The 21,681-nt window shown below is 32.9% G+C and overlaps 2 protein-coding genes across 2 annotated transcripts; one reads left to right on the top strand and one right to left on the bottom strand.

Moving 5' to 3' along the window:
* Nucleotides 1-3,854: 3,854 nt before the first annotated feature.
* Nucleotides 3,855-4,875, top strand: LOC125830160 (uncharacterized). The gene has a single exon (XM_049509359.1). The coding sequence runs from the start codon at nucleotides 3,861-3,863 to the stop codon at nucleotides 4,638-4,640; it is 780 nt and encodes a 259-aa protein (XP_049365316.1). The 5' UTR covers nucleotides 3,855-3,860; the 3' UTR covers nucleotides 4,641-4,875.
* Nucleotides 4,876-9,420: 4,545 nt separating this feature from the next.
* LOC125830150 (syntaxin-81-like) lies at nucleotides 9,421-21,000 on the bottom strand. Its single transcript, XM_049509348.1, has 8 exons — nucleotides 20,857-21,000; nucleotides 17,499-17,699; nucleotides 16,991-17,074; nucleotides 16,761-16,865; nucleotides 11,772-11,915; nucleotides 10,511-10,777; nucleotides 10,263-10,394; nucleotides 9,421-9,583 (listed from the first exon to the last, which is right to left on the bottom strand). Exons 2-8 carry the CDS (start codon nucleotides 17,574-17,576, stop codon nucleotides 9,440-9,442), a joined length of 954 nt encoding a protein of 317 aa, XP_049365305.1. The 5' UTR covers nucleotides 17,577-17,699; nucleotides 20,857-21,000; the 3' UTR covers nucleotides 9,421-9,439.
* Between the last annotated feature and the right edge of the window lie 681 nt (nucleotides 21,001-21,681).

Raw genomic sequence — 21,681 nt, forward strand, 5'->3', positions numbered from 1 at the left:
ATGGAATCGATTGATTAACTTTCAAAAAATCAATGAAAATATGCATAAAAAACACTTAAAATTTTGAATTCATATTTCGTGACACCAAAATGTGAAAAAAAGTCATTAAACTATGAATTCCTAAATATATAAAAACTATAATTTGTTGCTTTATTTGTGTAGTGGGGGCGAATGGTCAGAGTCCTTGCAATTCTTTGTATTGTTGGAAAGTGATAATTTATACTAAGTGTTGTGTTGGGACCAATGTTTTCTTGTTATTTTGTCTGCCCACACCTCAACATTCTACATCTTTTCTTCCAATTTGGCCTCTCAATTTTTATAAATAATTCTCTTATCTCTTTGTTTTTGGTTTTTCATTAAGGATAAAAAAAGGTTTCACAGTTGGCATGTTGAGTGATAGAGATAGTTGATTATTTGTTTTTTAGTAGGTGTTCCAGATATATTATATTCAAGTGAATTCACATATATTTGAGATACATAGACATATCTCATTTGATTCTCTCTCAATCTCCCATCTCGCTTGCTACTCTTCTATGTATCTAGTTTCCTAGATACATACGAATCACACTAGATACATACAGATACACGTATCTAGTGTGATTCACATATATCTGGGACACTGCATGACTATCTCCCTCTCTATCTCGCTCACCTCCCTCCCCATCTCGCTCACTTCTCTCCCTATTTTAGTGTATCTGGTAGCAAAAATATATGTAGCTAGGTGTATATTCCTCAATATATGATAGGAAACTCTTAATTAGTATAGTAAGATACATAATTATTTGAAAGTGTAGGTAAAATTAGTATATATGATATGAATGTATGTCTAATAAAGTATTTTTCTCTTTTTGTAATTGAGAGACAAATTGTGCAAAAAGATTTTAAAGATATATCGCTTCCATCTCAATTTAGGTAATGATATTTGATTATGCATGATTTATTTTATTTTTTAAAAAAGAATTACTATTTTGAAATTTTACTGTCTAAATATGCAGAGCAGAGCTAGAAATCATGGTATGAGTTTGATCGGTTGATCCCAATAATTTTCGCCCAAACACTATTTTATCTTAAGAAATCAACTTGATACGTATAAATTACTTATTTTAGAATTCAATAACTAAGAAATACTAGAATCCTGAACCATATATTTTAAAGTTTGATTTCATCTCCAAACATGCCTATTAATATTTATAATTATAATCGCTATATTAAAAGTAAAACAAAAATAAGTTTTAATAAATCAAAGAGTAAAATATATGCTACATAAAATTAACCAAAATAATACTAATTTATAACATTATTTTATAATATGGAAATATGAGTAACAAGCAACTCACACAACACAAGACCCAAGCCGACCAAATCCCATGGATATTGGACTGTGCAAGACAGTCAGCACTCTGCACTTGGGGTGGGAGTGACATTTTCTAGGATATTTAAATTTAAATTATATCATATAAGTTGAGGTTGAAACAATATTAATGTATATTAAATTGTATCATATAAATTAAGATTGAGAGAACAATATTAATGTATACACTTCAATTACGCCCAATGATCTTGATAATGCTCTTCAACTTTTGACCCCCTTTGTGCCTTTGTCTCATGGACAAATTTTCAAAGTCAAAAGTGTTGCTTATAAAATAAAATTTGTTAAATTTAAAGTTTTATCCATAAAGTAACAAGGTCAAAAATACCAGACGGCTCATGATCTTAAGATCATTCTTATAAATCACCCGTTTCTATAAGGTCTAAAAGAAAATTACTTATTATGAGTTAATTCTTTCGAACTCGATAGTTGTAGTTTAAATATTCATAGTAGAAACTGACATTGATTATCACTATCGTAGAATTTATAATATGTAAAGTTTAAATTCGAAAATCATTATTGAATTTATATTTGATGAAACTAGTTATGACATGAATACCATACTCTTTTATTTCATGCATGAATGGTATACAAAAGGTTTGAAAAAGCTAGGGAGATGAACTGAATTAGTTCATAATTCCTTGATTAGAGGAAGGCTATAAAACCTCACAATGAAGTAGATTAATACCCAAAAATAAAAATTAACACCATAATGTGAAAATTTTCCTCTTGGATATTTAATTTAATAACAAACATTCCATGTTGTTATACTTGACGTAACCCAATGGTAAACTAAATATTTCACAATATTCAACATTAGGTAATTAGGAAAATGATCAATAGTTATTTGGTAGCATTTTCACATATTTTAGTACTCCTAATGTTAGTGTTTAGTTAACATCAAAGAAATGATGGGACGATTATAATTCTTTCATCTTTAATACTCCCTTCGTTTCAAAAAGAGTGACCTAGTTTGACTTGGTACAAAGTTTAAGAAAATAAAGAAAACTTTTGAATCTTGTGGTTCAAAATTAGAGTTATGTATTGTCCTTTAATCTTGTGGTCTTAAACATGTCACATTAAAAAAATGTTACAAAAAAAAGAAAGAAATCATTCTTTTTTAAACTGGCTAAATAGGAAAATAGGTCATTCTTTATTAAACAAAGGGAGTAAATGACCTTGAATTTCAATCTGAATAGTATTTTTGTGTTCAGAGAGAAAATTTCAGCTCAAATAAAAACCATAAAACTAAGTAGTTGATAAATTGAAATTAAAACTAACACAATTTATAGAATCAAAAGATTTTGCAAAGCTAACTCAATTAACAAAAGATCAAATACTCCCCTATATCTCTAATTATTTGTCCACTTTTAAATTGACACATTTATTAAGAAAACAATGATTGATATAGTGAATTTACCATTTTACCACTATTAATTATGAAATAGATAAATTAAAAACTTAAGATTTTAAAAAAAGTTTTACCTTTTCTAAAGTAATTAATGGTATAATAGGTAAAAAAAATTGTTCTTTCTTGATTTATTAAAATAGACAAGTAATTAGAGGTAACTAAAAAAAAAAGTAAACAAGTAATTAGGGACAGAGGAAAAAGAAGTACTTTAGATTAAAATGGATTAGGACCATATTGTTTGATTCATGCCTTATGCAATTTATAGTTTTACTTATATTTATCTGAGTGGATTACAATCAAATTCATTTTCAATACGATCAAATCAAACATATCCATCTATTTGTCATTACTATCTCTCATCAAAAAACTCATTACAACAACAACAATAATATATACATATCCATTAAAATCGTGTAAGTAAAATTTTGAGAGGATAAAAGATACGCAAAATTTATTGCTATCTCACTTATAGAGATAACTAGAGAAATTATTTTCAAAAGACCCTCAGCTCAAGTATAATAAATCCAAATATAAAAAACCATTGAAAAAAAATCTACTCCTGTGTATCATAGCATATAACATAGCCAATCAATATTAATAGGACGAGTGAATTTCGAATATCAAATAATATTTGGTGTTACTCTTAACTCCGTACTATTCTTTTGTTCCTCATTTGACTCGTACTGTATAAGAAAACGCCAAATCCTTTTCTTCTGAAACGTTTCCTACACCGCTGCAAATAAATCCAAAAAACCCTCAGTCCTTTTCTCTCCTCTTTCAGTAATAAAACCAAAAGTATCATATCAATTTTACAGCTTTTTCCAATTTTCCTTTCAAATTTTCTCGGATAAATTCATTGTTTGAAGATTCAAATTTCAGATTCTTCAGCTTCGTCACGTTGTGTAGATGTTGTATTTGCTCGGAAAATTTCAGTATTTGAGGTTCAAACTCTAGATTCTTCAGTTTGGTTACCTTGTGAATGATGCTGTATGTTCTCGGAGAACGGATTTTTTGAAATTTTAGTGCTGGATTGTTCTATTTTTATTTTTTTCATATTTTTGTTGCTTTTTTTTTTTGTCGATGGATGTTTGCGATTTTGTTGGCGGTGTGAAAGTGGAGGATAATACGGTGATTGTGAAACTCTGGAGTTTGAAATGCGTTGCGAAGGTTTTTCGTGTTGTTGAGTTTTGCTTTGTGGTTCTTCTGTTGTTGTGGATTTCCACTCGTTTGCCTTTTGCGGTGAGGATTTCCGGCGAGTATTTCCGTCAAATTGTCGGTTTACTACTTAGTCCTGTTTTCATTTTCATCCTATGCAACTTCATTGTCCTCATTCTCCTCTTGAAGTCCGGCCTCCACTCCAGAGACTCTTCGATTTTCCGGAATGTTGCCGGAGCTGAAGTTCTCTATGACTCGTTTCTCAAAAACACCGAGTTTTCGGCTGATTTCTCGTCCGGAAACTCTTCTCTGGTTCCGGGAATTGAAGCTCGAGATATTGTGTATGAAGACAAACAGACTATTTTTGAAGAGAGCACAGTGACAAATCAGAAATCACTCGGTTCCGAAGAACTGGAAACGGTTATGAACAAGGCATTGACGAAACCGAAAGCACCGAGGAGAACTCAATCGGAGAAGCTGAATAAGGAAACCGTGGAGGAAATTTCCGTCAAATTCCGGAGATCGGAGACAGAGAAATGCCGGAAAGTCACAAATCCCGGCGATTCTGTATCGCCGGAGACAGCTCATGAAGTAGACGAATTAAGCAACGAAGAGTTTCAGAAAGCCATAGAAAACTTCATTGCAAAGCAAACCAAATTTCATCTACAAGAACAATTGGCCATTGTCCTCCATAGCCAAGCTTAACAACTTCAATAATTTTGCAGAAAATTAGTTTTATTCATAAACAACAGGAGCCGTTGATTTGGTATCGAAGAAGGGAGTACTGATTGATCTGAGCCGTTGATAATTGCAGGAAGATGAAGATTCCAGAAAGTTCCATATTAACATGCATGCAGTGGTTGATCGCTGGTTTTTAGCTTCAGAGATTAATTAGAAAGGTACTATTGATTAGTTTTCTACGTTTGTATTCTCGTATTAAATTTCCACTAGTTATTGTCAAAGGAGAAATTTTATTTTACTATAGTTGACCAATTTTATTTTCGTAATCCAAACTTTGTCATTCTATCATAATCTTGATAATATAAAATAAAGACCTCCAAAAATTGTACCTATATATCGTGTGTCTTGGATATACCATTCTTTTGATGTCAAAGAGTACGGGCAAATCACCTAGCGTTGTTCGGATTTTTAAAAAATATTATTAGGTGTGTATTGAATTCTTTAATAATGTTTCCTCCGTTTCATTTTATGTGACACTTTTTAGATTTTGAGAAAGTCTATTTTTTATCGTAATTTTTTCATAAATCCTTTAAACATTTTGAATTATCAATTATTGTGACTTATAATATTTTTTACGTAGTTTATAAATATAGAAATTTTATTTCAAAAATACTAAAGATTCCATACGCAAATTCTCTATCAAACTTAAACGATTTGACTCTCAAAATATGTAAAATGTACGTAACTTTGGGACATAAGGAGTACTATATTTTTAGAAGATTCATGCAATTGACCTACTAGACAAATAAAATACAGAGAAAGAAAAACAGCAAGTGGATTAGAGAATATAATTGCATTATATGATCTCAATTAAACAAATAGAGTAAGTTTGAATTGATGTAACATGAAACCTATTAAGCAAAAAGCTTCTTCGAACCTAAATTAGATTAGCTTAATCAAAATATGTACAAAAGGTAATATTTTGAATTTCAAAAAAATATATATATATTACATAAATTGATATATAAAATATATGTATATACGCATATATCGAGATAAGTAGCCTTTCATGTAATGGGATATGAAAGTGATTTTGTAAAAAGATCTTCTCCCTTTTACCTTTTCCAATTTGGATGACTTTGGATTTTGGAATACATCACATGAAAACATAGCATGCCATTTTATTAATTACATGAATTATTTTTATTTATTTATTTTAGTTACTATTTGAACATCTAGTTAATGTTTATTTTTATTATATTTTAAATTATGAACTATTTTGATATTTCAGAAAAAATTTCAAAAAATTATAATCAACTCATTGAACGTTATTTATTTTAGCCTTTTTTTTAATTCTGTATCTGGTACCCACTTTGAACCCGATAAAATTCGGATTCGTTGGAAAGTCTTATATTAAAGGGTAAAGGCTAAAACACTTCCTAATAAAAGCGACTCCATATTCATGGAGACTCGAACTTGAAATCTCTAATTAAAAATGTATTTTCCACTTCAAATCAATGGTTAAAGAGGAAGAATTACTTACCACTTCCGATCCATCGAAACATATTAGATGAGATATAATATTACTCCCTCCGTTTAAAAAAGAATGACCTAGTTTTCTTTTTAGTCTGTTTAAGAAAGAATGACATCTTTCTTTTTTTGACAACACTTTAATTTAACTTTCCACGTGGCATGTTTAAAGCCACATAATTAAAGAATATTTTGATACATTTGACATAACTTTAGTAATTTAGAATCACAAGATTAAAAAATTTACTTTCTTTTCTTAAACTCTGTTCCAAGTCAAATTAGATCTTTTTTTAAAAAAACGGAAGGAGTATTATACAGAAAGAACAAGTGTAGTTTGCTCTCTCAAGAATAATAATTACTAGTGTTGCAGGTTGCAAAAGACATTTGATGTTTCGAAAAGACAGATGAAATTATGAGATTTTAGCTCTAAAAGGAAGCATGGGCATTTGAGAATAATTATATATATGGATCAAGTCTAATCCATTGGTAATTAATACACATGCTTGATAAAGTATTAACAATCTTAATAATGATTTGTTACAAGATTAAGAAATGACATGACATTTTCATTGTTTTTACCACACTATAATTAGAATTAGTTGATGAAGTAATAACAAACTCAAGTCCATTCTTGTTATTAAAGACTCATCATTGCTATAGTAAACATAAAATAAAATAAAAGATGATGCATTAATAATCCCTTAAACTTAGTAGAATATTTTATTTAGACAATCGTACTATGATTTTATATTTTGATTGAATACATAAATATATGATAAAATAATTCTTTTAGTTAGAGACTTTCGACTTCAATTTTACTGAAAAAAAGATCATATATGTGTTCTCTTTCATCCTCAAATGTTTATTACATAGATAAGTTAACTATTTAAAATCTATTAGTTCTTTTAATTATACAAGTTGTTCTCAATAAGTTATAAAATTATATACATATCCCTATTGAGGCTAATGTATATAATTAAAGAAGGTGACATTTCATATATAATTAATTTATCTACATAATAAATAATTAAGAATACATATATTTTTTAAAATATAATTGAATATAAAGTATTTAATAGAAACATATTATTATGTTTTTAAATACTCCATTAAAACATGTAATAATTTAAACATCAAAAATAAAATATACTATAGTAATAAATTTAAAAAGTTATCAGTATTATGTTTAGAAAAGAAAAAATATCCCCTAGGTAATCAAATGATATTCCCTCCGTCTACTTTATTTGTCATGTTATGCTTTTTTAAAGTCAATTTGATTAATTTTTAAAGTTCAATTAAATTATATTAATTTGATATTTTAAATAAAAAATTTAGATATTCAAAAACTGTACGGGAAGTACTATAAATTATAATATTTTACATAACAATGTGATGACAAATATATTGTAAAATATTAGTTAATTTTGTTATCGTTTGACTCTAAAAATAAAAATCATAACAATTAAAAGTGGACAGAGAGAGTATTACTGGACCAAGACTTTCACCCATAAGTAGAGGTACCCCACTTGAAGAAGGTGTGCTTTTAACTTTCCCCAGAATGAGAATTCCACAAAAAGGAAAAAAAATAATAATATCAATGGTGTTTCTAGTGGTGGATAAATAAAACAGATATAACCAAATTGCTAGTAAAAGAAATACAGGCATGCATGATATGATGTCTCATTACTTTCACTATGTCTAATCTCCAAAAAGAATTCATTCAATCTTCATTTGAAAAGTTATGGATTGAAGTGAAAATCTTTGTAGTTCAGTTAATTGACTATTTGAATAATTATTTTATTTGTGATATTTTGATTCTCAGTTATTTTACCTCAATACCAAGAAAAAAAGAAAGAAAAAGAACTGACTTAAACTTAGACTTCGCTATATAGACTTTGGTTTAGTTTTATGTAAAAGTGTAAGACGTGATAGCTAAACTAGACGCACATTATGAATTCAAACTTTTTTTATAGATAAAAGATAGTGGAGTAATATTTAAGTAGAATAGGATAAGAAGACGGACATATTATTATTCATCAAATTTCTATAGCATTGACTTAAAAGATTTTCAATTATTAAGAGGAAAAAAATTTGGATTTCTTCCCCTTTCTCTCTCTCTTTTTGTGTTTCCACTATTTATTGGGATTCGATTTAATTTAAATTAACGAATGGTATGACTTATTTTTATGGGCGACGTACCAATTCGAGATTTCTTGTTAAGGTTGAAGGATCCCAATCATTTCATCACGACCTATGTTAGTTGGATTTCTTACTCAACATTTCTTTACTCTTATCTTCCTCAACTTTGTATTTTATTTTTGCTGGCCTCTTGTTTTATAGGGGAAACACCATCATTTGTAATTCCACCAAGAAGGCAACTATGGAGAATGAGGATTTTCCTTTTTAAGCATTTAAAATAGCAATTATACTCCCTCAACTAAAGGGGTCAATACTGTCTTTAGTTTTTTTTTTTTTTTTGTTGCATATTTGCAATCATATTGTTTTAGGAGTCTTGCCTAACATTGTTCTTCTTTTATTTGCATGCATGTTATCCCCTCTCTTCATCTTTTGTATCTCTGTTTTCTAGAAAACAAATGAAATAAAGATATTTATTGGTGGGTATCCAATCCTTATTTTTATTTTTATTTTTGGAAAAAATGGTTAAGAGTCTGTTTGGATTAGCTTAAAAATTGGTCAAATCTATTTTTAATCATTTTTAACTTTTGGAAGTGTTTGATAAGGTTAAAAATAACTTAAAATAAGTTTTAAATGACTTGAAAAAAAGTTTAAAACCAAAAGTAGGTCTTCCCCACTTTTTATTTATTTTTTACTTAAAAGCTACTTTTTTAAAGTCAATCCAAACGAGCTCTAAATTTATCTAGTCTCTGTACAATTTAAAATTGAGTAGTTTTATTCATTGAAATTGCACAATCCTCTTCAAATAAATTGATATTTAATTTTTATCCTTTAGCAATCGAACTTATGCCTAATGAAGTATAAATTCTTTACGGCCAAACTTCAACATAACTTGTCGGACACAAAAATATATATGTATACCCTACAAAAAAAATTGAGTAATGTCATGTAAGATACATCTGTCTACTTAATCAACTTTATATAAATTTAAATGTGTACATGTACACACTCAAAGTTGGGAGACGTAGATGTCAACTAAGACGAAAAAACACGTGTATGTATTATGTCTTCTAGTAACGATACACACCTTTAGTTGACGAAATAGGCTCTATACTCCTGTTAATTGTAAGATCAAAAATAGTGCAAAAAACTGAGAATTAACTGTACCAATCTAGGAAGAGGATTGAAAATGTAAGTACAAACAGAAAGAGCAAAAGAAAAGTTCTGCTACTGCTGTTCCGTTGAATGGCTTGTGACAGTTCTTTGTTACCAAGTTCCACATTTTGGGTAGCTTCAACTGCCTGAAATGAAAAACCATAAAATTCATACCAACTGAAGCTCGAAACTAATTACAGAAGGTATAGACTTCAACGAGAGCTTCCGTGAAGTATACAGTGATCAAAACTCATACTACAGATAACACAGCAGGATACAATATATAATGACATGCTTTGCCAATGGAAGAATAACAACAACTATGCCTCAGTCCAAACAAGTTGGGGTTCGACTATATGAATCCCCAGTTCTTCATTTAATCTCATATCATATCTGCCAATGGAAGAATATCATTCTGAATTCTGCTCAGTGCACTTCAAAGAAACATGTAGCCTGGTTGATCATCTACAAACACGTATTCCATTGTTTCATTGTTTTTAATCTTTCTTTGTTCTTTTCTTGTCATGCATGTATGTTGATTGCTGACAATTGTTAAACTCAAGAGGTATATAGGGACTTAGAATGCTTGATATTCTTCTAAATGCTTAAAAGAACAAATTAATAAAAGTATAACCACATAGATCCGTGAATTGTGATGTTTGTTAGTTCTAACTAGGAAATGGTTACAAATGGCAAAGTTAATAGAAGAAATGCAAAGATGGTCTGAATTAGTTAAACAAAGAGAGAGAAAATGATTTACTCGTCATTTTAGCAAGATAGAAGCTCTATCCAACTAGAAAGTAAAATAGCAACAATACCGCTAACCTGCTCATATAAAAGCTCTATCTGTTGGGCTTGTTGCAAAACATGAGTAGACATAAGGTGGTTTAGCGCAGACATTTCCACCATCTTTGTTTCTGTTTCTTGAACAGAATCCAGGAGACAGTTCAGTTCTACCTGCATCAGGTGAGTGATCATAGTAGTCAAGAGTACAGGAATAGAGTGTATGTGATTTTAGCTTTAAGAAGTTGCTTGCTAGAACTAAATCCTCTATAAGAAAACTTCCAACTTACCTGGAGGGCACGTGTTTCATCGTCCAAAAGTTGTTCTTGGACTCTTATAGGCGCTGCTTGTGATACATCACTGTCCCTGACCTCAGAGTCCCTTTTCATGTCGGGATCCAAACTACTAGAAGCAGAGGCCTCTGCAGCATTTGATTTGGTAGTGCTCTTACGTTTCCTTCTTGGTGTAACTCGGTTAATAGCATCTTGAAAGCGTATTGCCCGCAACTGATCAAACTGTGATGTAACAGAGTGAAGCTTTTCACTTAAAATTAGAACCTGCAGTATAAAAGGAAACAATGAATATGGGGATATGCATCCACACTCCAAGAATAACAAGCACAGCAGTGCACCATTAGGTGTATATACTACTAAAGGATTTTCACCTATGGTGAATCTCATGATAAACCAGAAGAAATATGCTTTCAAATGCCTCGGTACTCTTTTCTAAAGGATCTTTTTTTTTCTTTTACATCCTCAGCTTCACTCTTAGCGTAACACAAGGCAGTTTGAAAACAAGTAGAAGAAACAGCTTTAGACCTACTTCCATCTGATTACACACCGTAGCTTAGGTTGAAAAATTATGTTTACATCATCAAGAAGTATTAATAATCACCACATTCTAGTGGCTTCAATTACTCCATCTACAGTTGCAGGTGTATGTCAATGAGTCAGTGATATGTTGTGCAAATCACAGAGCAACCACATATTACATCCACTTTCTAAGAAGCAAAATTCAGGGAAAGAAAATCTGCGGAAGTAAGAGATCCAAATTTGAAGTATTACTAGAATCCAAACAAAGACGACAATTTTGAAGTATTACCACTAACATCAGAGATCATTTAAAAATTCTCTATTTAAAACAGGCTATTCGTCGAAAATATGAAACACCAGCAGAGAATGGGGGACAAAATAACAGTGATATGACAGTGTCTGCTGATTGTAGAATATTACACAAACATCGACTTCCCAAATAGTAAAATAAAAATAATCTTTAAGTTGAGGCATCTAACATAGGCACATGGAACGTTATAAAAAGAATAGTCACATGGATATAAGAGTATTCTACTAACAGAGTGATATCAAGGACAAGAACACAACTTCAACTCCTCTAACGTCACAGGTCATCTAATAATATCTTTAATTCAAACAGTATCGATAAAGTTACTTCAAAATTTCCAAATACCAGCAGAAAGTGGGAAGCAATGTATCAGGAAGCAGTACTAATCAAATTATAGATATTTGATGACTATATTGTATGTAGCAACCATACCACTCCATGCTTGTGTGCTATAGTATCAGCATTCAGATTGTCACCCTTCAATCCAAGCCATCCTTTTGAATTTGCATCTTCCTCATTTATACTATTTCTGAGAACATCTATCTGCTCTTTGCATGATTTTACAAAAATAGTAACCTACAGAAAGTAGTGTTCGTAAGATCCTTCCAAAAAATTTAACTCAAAACTTCACAATCTCGATTAAGTGCATTAGCATTCAAAACAAAGCTGCACAAGAAAAAGTCAAAACCATAAAGGTGGACAGGGATCTCTTTCTTCAGACTCAAAAGTTAATAAGGACATCAAACTTGACAAAGCATGAAAATAAGACGCAATACTATCAAATATTTCAAGGGAGTAAACAAAGATCTAGTTTTCAACTTTTCACAAGAAATTGACCATAGTAAATGGCAGGAAAATAAATCAAACACAGCACCTTGGTGCAGAAGTGCCAATTCAGTAAGTCAAAGTAGTTTATAGTCAAACTTGGAGTTAAGAGTACTGTAACCACCAATTCAACTTCCATTGGCTTTCATCCTTCAATTTTCTTAGTAATTTTCCAGGATTTATATTATTGCCTGGACTGAACTTAATACTGTTTACAGAATATTAAGAATTAGTTAAGCAATATAAAAAATGAATATAATAAAACAAGAAGATCATTACTATACAAGATCAAACTTTTGAAAAATGTTCAAGATGTGTATCAGGATCAATTTATTCTATCATGCACCCGGTTCTTCTCCTGATTTTAAAAACCACAAATGTGGGCTATCCCTAAAGCACTTGGTAGAGCAGTGAGCTACTTAGCACTTATTCAAGGTCCAGGAGGAGTTCGGGATTATGTTTCCATGAAATGGAATTTGCAATCAGGAGTCACTTTCCCCATCCACTACCCCTTAGTCATCCCTGCCACCCAATTACCAACCCCCCCCCCCCCCCCCAAAAAAAAAAAAAGAAACTAAAGAGAGAGATGTTATTATGTTAAATTTACTCTTTTACTAGATCCATACCTAAAACTAGGGAAAATATGGCCCTTTGTCATATGATTATGTCTTTCATACCAATTGACTTCATTTTCAATAATTCTTAGAGAAATCATGCACTGCAAGATTAGCCCCAATAATAAAAACGCATGTGATGTAAGATTGGACACACCTGTGGTATCTAAATGCATACAATTCAGATGTACAGACCCAGTTTTCTAAAAGAATGGCATCATAGAAGAAAGTTTGATGGTTGCAATAGAGGAATGCTACAAGAGGTCTCTGCGGATGATAATTAACAAAGAGAAAGGCAAGTGCTATAGAATGATTTTGAGACCAATAATATTATATTGGAGTAAATGTTGGGTCTCAAAGTCAACATGTTCACAAGATGATTGTAGTATGAATCTAATTGGCAGTTTCTACAAAGTGCTGTCCAAGTTATTGGCTAACAGACTCAAATCTGCCATGTGCAACCTGTTCTCCCCTTCTCAAATAGCTTTTGTAAGAGGTAGACAGATTGTATATGCCTCACTCATTGCAAATGAATGTATAGACTCCAGATTGAAGCAGAAAAAGGTTGGTATTTTATTCAAACTAGATATCGAAAAAGCTTTTGACCATATGCACTGGGACTTATTGATTAACATATAAAAGTTGATGGGCCTCAGGGAAAAATGGGTCAGATGGATCCATTTCTGCATTTCCGCAGTCAAGATGTCCGTTATCATCAATGATCACCAAAGGTTTCTTTACTACACAAAAAGGTCTAAGGCAAGAGACCCTCTCTCCCCTTCTCTTTTCACCTTGGTTATGGAAGGCCTAAGTAGAATGCTTGGAGCGGCAGAAGTTCACGGGTGGATTAAAGGCTTCAATCCAAGTTTGAGGAACCAGGGAGGGAAACGTATCACCCACCTTTTGTATGCAGACTGATTTTTTTTTATCCGTGCATGGTTCTTTTGTTCTTTAAAGCAGTATTGGACCTTCATATTAATTACTCCATCAGCATTCTCTACCCGGTAAATGATGTTCCTAACCTACTGGAAATTTCAGGAACTTTGGGATGTACAGTAGGTTCTTTTCCTGCAAAATACTTGGGACTCCCTTTAGGGGGGGAATCTAAATCCGTAGCAATTTGGGATGACATCATGGAGAAGTGTGAAAGGAAACTCTCTTGCTGGAAGAGAAAGTATCTTTCTCTTGGGGGAAGTTAGTGCTTATCAAAAGTGTACTAGACTCATTACCCACCTATACTATGTTGTTGTTCCCTTTGCCAATAGCAGTGGTGCATAAAATAGACAAAATACTTAAGACTTTATGTGGCGGGGTAATAGAGAGAATGCAACCTTTATTTTGGTTAGATGGAGTGCGGTGTCAACAGACAAGAAGTCAGGAGGCTTGGTTATTAGAGACTTGAGGATTCAAAGTAAAAGTTTACAGTTTAAGTGGCTTTGGAGGTTCAGCCAGGAGGTGGGAGCATTGTGGAGAGATGTCATTGTGACAAAATATGGATTTCTCAATCCATGGATAACCAAACAACCATATCTCTCCAAAACATGTGGTATACAGAAGCATCTGAGAACTCACTGGGACATTTTTCAAACACTACAGTAGAAATTGAGAATGGTGCGAAAGTAAGATTCTGGACACACTTGGTTGGGCTCTTCATCTTTGAAGGATCAATATCCTTTCCTATGTACAGTGGCACAGAATCTTGAAGCATTAATATCAAAATATTGGTCTAACTCTGGCTGGGATATTATATCCAGACGTAATATGAATGACTGGGAAGAGGACAACCTTTGATCTTTGTTGTCTCAGCTACACAGTCTGCCTCCTCTTCTGTCCAGAGACGACTCTTTTTTTTTTTTGATGACAAGGGAAACCCGCAGCCGCTGCCCTTTGGGTGCGCGCAGGGTCAAACCCTCGCTCCTATGCAATAGCTCGCAAACCACATAGGAGAGGTAACCCCCACACTAGGCAAGCCCGGTGCGACGACCAACCCGAAGGGTAGTCCAGAGACGATTCTTTACTCTAGAAATGTGACACTAAGGGATGTTTCTCTGTTATATCATGCTACAAGCAGTTAAGTCTTCCCCCAACTGAAAATTGGCCTTGGAACTGTATTTGGGATAACAAAGCTCCTATAAAATGGAATGTTTCGCATGGTTAGTGGCGAAAGGAGCCTGTCTCAGATATGAAAACCTTCAGAAAAGGGGAATTAATTTATGTAGCAGATGTTTGTTTTGTAACAATGAAGCTGAAGATATCAACCATTTATTTCTTCATTGTAAGTTCACATCTCAGATATGGAGACTCTTTCTCGTTTTACCGGGAATTAAATGGGTAATGCCAAGAACAACAAAGGAACTACTACAATGCTGGCACTTGAAAGGTCTTGGCAAGGTGAAGAGGGAACTTGGAATACCATCCCTGCGGTGATTTAGTGGACTATGTGGAAAGAAAGGAATGCGAGAGTTTTTGAGGGCAAATCTGCATCGGTAATTAGTATCAAATACTAGTGTATATCCTCTCCTTTTTTTTGGGGGGTGCAACGTGGCTATTGCAAATGACTTAGATCCCATGATTGACTTCCTGAGCTCATTGCACAATTTGTAATGTAGCCTCCTTTTGTAATTATTTAATAGCAATATCTAATTGCTGAAGTTGATTTACTTACCTTTTTTTTTTTTTTTTTTAACAATCACAAAAATAAAAGACGAGTGTTGTATGAACATAAAAGTTAAGATTAATGCACGCCATACACAAATAGACAAGATTTTAAATTACCTCATCAGATAGAAAGAGTAAGTAGCAAGGGCACTGGAGGTCAAATTTCAACTGTTCTGAAAGTTACTACTACAACAACATAACCGGAGTAGTCCCACAAAGTGAGGTCTGTATGCATACCTTACCCCTACCTCAGAGGTAGAAAGGTTCTTGCCAATAGACCCTCGGCTCAAGAAAAACAGTCCAGAAAGAGAATAAATAGATGTGAAACCATTACAAAGGATTCTGAACAGTAACTACAACAAAATATTATGATAATCGAAGTACAAGAAGCATCAGATGTTGCTTGAAGTTATTGAATGAATCTTTTAGGAAATACAAAATAAGGAATAGTGATTTGTATATTACTTTTATGACTTCTCTTCTACTTTTTTAGAAAGACTTAGTAGCATAGATAGAGGATAACATAAGACAATATTATCTGAGATTATTAGGGAATGTCCTACATAAACCCCTGAAAGTACTTCTTTAAAGATGTGATACTATGGTGTTAAAGTTCTAAAAGCATATAACGCAATGGAAGAAAAAAAACCATATGGACGATACCAATTGATTGGGACTAAGGTATAGTTGTTCTTACACTTGCATTTGACCAGGTTGAGGTAAGTGTGAGACTTTTTGAATATTTAATTTAGCTAACCCCTAATTTGCCTTAAAAGATTTTTTTTTTAAGTATTAAAATAAAATGGATTCTTTCTTTCTTTTGTTGCGGTTTGTTTGGGCCGTTTTTGTATTTGTTCTACTTGACTCCTTTGATTTTTATATGTTATGTGGCCTATTGGTCATTTTGAGGAAAATAAAATGGATCCAAATATAGCAGGAATAGATATAAAAAATACCTATAGCCGTCCCAACTTATTTAAAATTGGAAGTAGATTGATATTTTCTTTTTGAAAAAAATTGCAAATCACCACCAAATAGAGGCAAAACAGTATAATTGTCTTGAATATGTAATCATGATTCCAACCTCACCCTTGTGATATGGCCTAATCCTATTTGCAAACTGAAATACCCCTTTGTTTTCATCAACATATACTTGATAAGAGACCATCATGCAGAAAGAACAAAATATATCTATGTACATCAGCATAGCAGCAAGAAGAAGATAGTCTAGCTAATCGTCCTGTTCTTAAATCCATACACGAAAAAAGGGAAATAAGTACAAAAAGGGAAGAAAGGAAACAAATATGGAAGTATGTAACCTTACTTCATGCTCAATGCTATCCCTCTCTTGTTCAGTTGTACGGTGCAAATCAACATAATCCTTCTTGTGTTTCATCAAAAATTGCTCTAGGGTCCCAATGCTCTCCAGCTGATTAATGAAATTTTATGAAAAGGATTTTCGGTATGCGATTGTGTATGAGCAAAAGGATATAAAATCCAAAGCACAAGGAAAGTAACAAAAGAAGATCAGCATTATGTGTAAGAAAAATATACCGTTTTAAGTGCAGCTCTGGTGAATCCTGACCTTTGCCGGGGTTTATGCATGATAAAAGATGCCAATAAAGCAGCTGTTTTAGACTGTCAGCAAAAATCTAAGTTCAGAGGACATATTCTAAGATCTGATGGTAGTATCACATAAGCTTAACAAAGGGGTGGAGTGGGGGTTGGGGAAAGAGAGTGCTGAAATTTAATTAAATGGAATACTAGTTCCCACACAAATAAGAGAATTATAAATCATCTGCAATGAAAACAAAACTGCCAGACATTTGCAACCACACAAATTTTTGATCAGTTGAATTATAGAACCGAGCATCTAATCCATGGATGGTATGAACAATTGATACGTGAGGAAAGTAATGAAGCTATATGCACAATCAGACACTACGTAATAGGCAAAGGAATTAGGATCCATATGAAGATTCTTCAAGGCATTTCACAGCACGCTACATTATTCTGTCGACCAAAAATAGAGAAAAGCAATGAACTGAATAAGTTAATGTACCTCATCATATCCCAAAGACAATGCTGATCGACGTGCAACATCTTTAAAATCTTCCGTTCTATCTCTAACTTTTGACATTCCTTCAATTGCAGGAGAAAATAAGAAGATTTCTCCGTATCAAATGATGCAGTTTCAATGGTATTTAATGGTTTGGTATATCCCAGCAGAAGACCGAAGATATTCTTCCTTCCCCGTAAAACTCTACAGAAATTGAAGTTACCAAGTTCCAATTCATCAATTAGACAACTACAATCCCAGCTGTAACAACTTATAATCAGAAAACATAAACCATACTCATAGTTGGAGATATTAGTAGTCAAGTTCTCTATATACTAATCCTGATTAAAGAGCATGATACTAACCTTAGTCGTGGCCCATGTAGATGGCCTAATTTGGATTTAAGGGATATTTCAACTAATGGATTTCAAATGCTTAGATCCTAGACAATTAGAGGATGAAATTGATTGCTTTTAATAGTTAGAAACGCTTAGAAAATCAATGAATCAACTACTTCTCAATCCAAGATCAGTTTAGATAGTCTATACAGAAACACTTACGAAATGACTTCAATAAGTCGTTTGTTGCCGACCATACCAAGAGAGCTCAAAAGTAGTATATTTACATAATTACAATTTAGTCCCAATTTTCTGTTCCTATTTCTTTAGCAACCTAAGTCAGCTTATTAGGATAATGTTGTCATTTCTATTTGTCTAGGGTTCTCTTTTGCATTATACAAATACCTTGTACGTACTCATTTTGGAAATATTAATAAAAATCAACTTTTAGCTCTCTTAAGAATAGCTTTAGCTTAGCTAGATTACAGTTTGGTTTCCTCTTAAATTCCATTCTACATCATTTGGTATCGGAGCATCATCCTCACAACTGTGGGTATTCATTAATGGCTTCCGAAATGGAGAAGAATAGAGAAAAGGTGCAGAAGCTTGCTCTGCAACTCTGTAGCACATTTCAACTAAGGGAAATCAAAGATTCTTGGGAAGTGATAAGGGAACAAGTAGACCCACACTTCAAATCTTCCTCGGGTACACCAATGTATCGGATCTTTTGACGAATTGATTCTTCTTTCTGAAGATATAACGGAAACTGAGAAGCTCTGATATCTCAACATGTCATTCCCTCTGTCAATTTTCGAGCACCGGGGGGAACTAACTGTTTTGCTAATTGGCATGTTCGATGGTTTTTCCGATTATGAGTCTTGTTATGTTGACCATGGGACATTTGTTGCTGATGAACAATATTTGAAATTCATTCTGAGTTGAGTGCAAATGTACTTCCTTCTCTTACAAAGTATGGTCCAGGCCATTTACTAGTAATGTTGTTGGCAAATTATTGACTTGCACATTGTCCTCTGATTTGTGTGTATGTCATGGTATAACCTTAGCTATCGAGAAAGTTGGTTTGGCTCTTCATGAGTGTGACAATATTCTTTCCCCAGCTCCGCTGAATCAATTTGCGAGTGGGATTCCTGCAGCTGAGAGAACACTGTTGGATTGTGGATATGGAGGAGAAATAATGTGTTCTGGAGTTCCCTGTTACAATGCGGGCATTTCATTGGTCCATGCTCCATTAACAGATAAAATCAAATGGAGACTGCTTGATGTCCTCCATGAGAATTTAGAGATCCTAATCTTCAGATACAAGGAGATGTAGCAGCCTTGAAAAGCTTCATGCCTGCTTACCTTGCAGCATTGGAAGGTAAAGATTCTCATGCCATTACATCAAGATACCTTGAGCAACTGACTGGTTCTAATGTGGCTATTAGATAAGGATCTGCATTTGCTCTTGGTGTTTTGCACAAAATAATTGGGGTTGTTCATATTATGGAAGTTTCCTCTTTTTCATGCTTACTCTTGCTATATGCAGTAATACCATTTTAAACATTCTGAGCATAGAAAAATCATTGTCTTACATTTCTAATTTTGGAAGGTGAGAAAAGGTGGAAAACAATACTGCCAAAAATAGAAAGATTATTAATTCTTATGATTCTTATTTGGACATTTCTTCACTGTTGGTTGGAGCTAGTAGCATTTACTACTGTGCCAGGTTTTTCTGCCTCTTAAGTGTGACTTATACAAGTCTCTGGATAGCATTTTCTCTCAAGTTCATAATCACACTGTAGTTTCACCCAATGAGAAGCAATATAGTTGTCTCGTAGACTGGAGGAGTAAATTGGGGCAGCCGAAGCATATTTGCAATACTATTAATATGGAAAGGCAGCGAGCTCAGTTGTTAAGAATATCACTTGGTGGTAATATTGCATCGAATGCCTCTCTTCAATTTCAACATGGTCTTGCAATGAAGATAATTCTAGAGTCTAAAGTTGGACTACTAATCTTGGCAGCATTTTGAGGACAATTGTTGCACTTCCAGTTTTCAACATTGTCTCTTTTACATGGTTCATTCTGGAGATGCAACAAAAGTTACTAATGATGATGAAGATTCATAGCCTACCAGATGGGTTAACATTTGCATTTCTCAGTGAAAATGATACAAAACAAAACTACTTTTGTTAGTAGGATGACATGGCTCTTGGAGTCAAACCGTGGGGACAACATATATTGCAGGCTTAGATTTGATGACTCAAATGAAGAAAAGATATGGCATCATGGATGTGATTCTACCTTGTGACTTGCTTTGAAATACCCTAATGGGAAAGGAGCACTCGCATTGTAGTGGAAGATTAAAACATTTCAAAGGTTCTATTTTAAGTCAAATCCTGGAGGAATTTCTCAAGAATATTTACTTCTTTCGTGGTGAGGCAGTTGACAAGGCATCAGGAAAACACCGTAGAGATATGAGGAGAAGACTCAATGCAGTCACTCTATTGGTCCCTAAAGCTTCTGACAGAAAGTTCGTTGAAATTGGGTTAAAAACCATTGCCCCTGTGCTTGTTTTCTACTTGCAGTATGACTTTGTTAAGCATGAATTTTGGAAGCATAAACTCATGGATGCTTGCTGGAGTTCAAGTAAATTTTGGAAGACATCCATTATCCCTTTCATTTCTTCAGAATAGCTTTAGCTTAGCTAAGTTTATAGCTTGTTTTCCTCTCAAATTCCATTTTACTATCATATTTCATGTCAAGCACTAACACCTCAAGTACAAAATGATAAATATTTACTCTCCTGTGTTCTTACTGTGTTTTCTCTCTTCTCAAGTAGAAAGTTCCACAATTTGATTACTAATACTCACAAATCAGAGTGTAAACCAAAAAATGGACCATTTATGCTCTTGCGAAAAAAACGCACAGAGAACTAGAAACTGAAGCTAGGGTGAGAGCAGAGTAAAAGCATCGTAACCCAATCATAGATCATATAAGACCGAGTTCTAGGAAAAAATTACCTTCCTCAAAATCAGTTGACCGTAAAGTCAATTCGCTCACGCAACCAAATCAGGCAATTTTGAGTGCCGCCGATTCCACCAATCCCGGGGACTTCGCCGCCGGTAATATGATTCCGCCGGCAATTATCACTTCTTTTTTTCTGTAATTATTATACGATGAAGAAGAAAAGAAAAGAGAGGCAACTGTGTTCAAGTTCATATGAACCGGGTCGGGTTTAAATGGGATCCGTTTCAAAATGGGTAATTTCAATTAAAATTAAATAATATTTTAGTTAAATTGGGGAAAATCATTAGGGAAAAAAAAAGCAACTTTCACACATAGCAAACACAAAATTCGTATTTGTATGCTATATTAAAATTTGCATAATTGCCCTCCATAACAAACATATATATGTATAATTCGCTATACATATACAAAAAAAATAGTTGTATAATTCGTTATACATATACAAAGAAAGCAGTTGTATAATTCGCTATACATATACAAAAGAAAGTATTTGTATACAAAAGATCAATTGTATAATCTGTGTATGTATAAAACGAGAAAGAGCAAAAGACAAAAGAAAACTGGGCAGGGAAATATTTGTATTGTATAATTATAAGTGTATAGGACGAAGATATATGTATTTGCATGTGTATATACAATTTTCTCTCGCTTTATACAAACAGAAGCGCAATTTATACAGTTTGTTATAGGGTACAATTAAATCAAAGTATATTTATAGCATTTAATTTGAATTAATAGTTTGCTATTATGTACAATTATCCCCAGAAAAATAGACCCAAATTGAAAGTGTATCTCTTTTGTTCTTATTTTTTTTTAAT

Source organism: Solanum verrucosum, unplaced genomic scaffold (genome assembly GCF_900185275.1).
Source record: "Solanum verrucosum unplaced genomic scaffold, falcon-dt-bn FXZP01000072.1, whole genome shotgun sequence".
NCBI classification, from domain to species: Eukaryota; Viridiplantae; Streptophyta; class Magnoliopsida; order Solanales; family Solanaceae; genus Solanum; species Solanum verrucosum.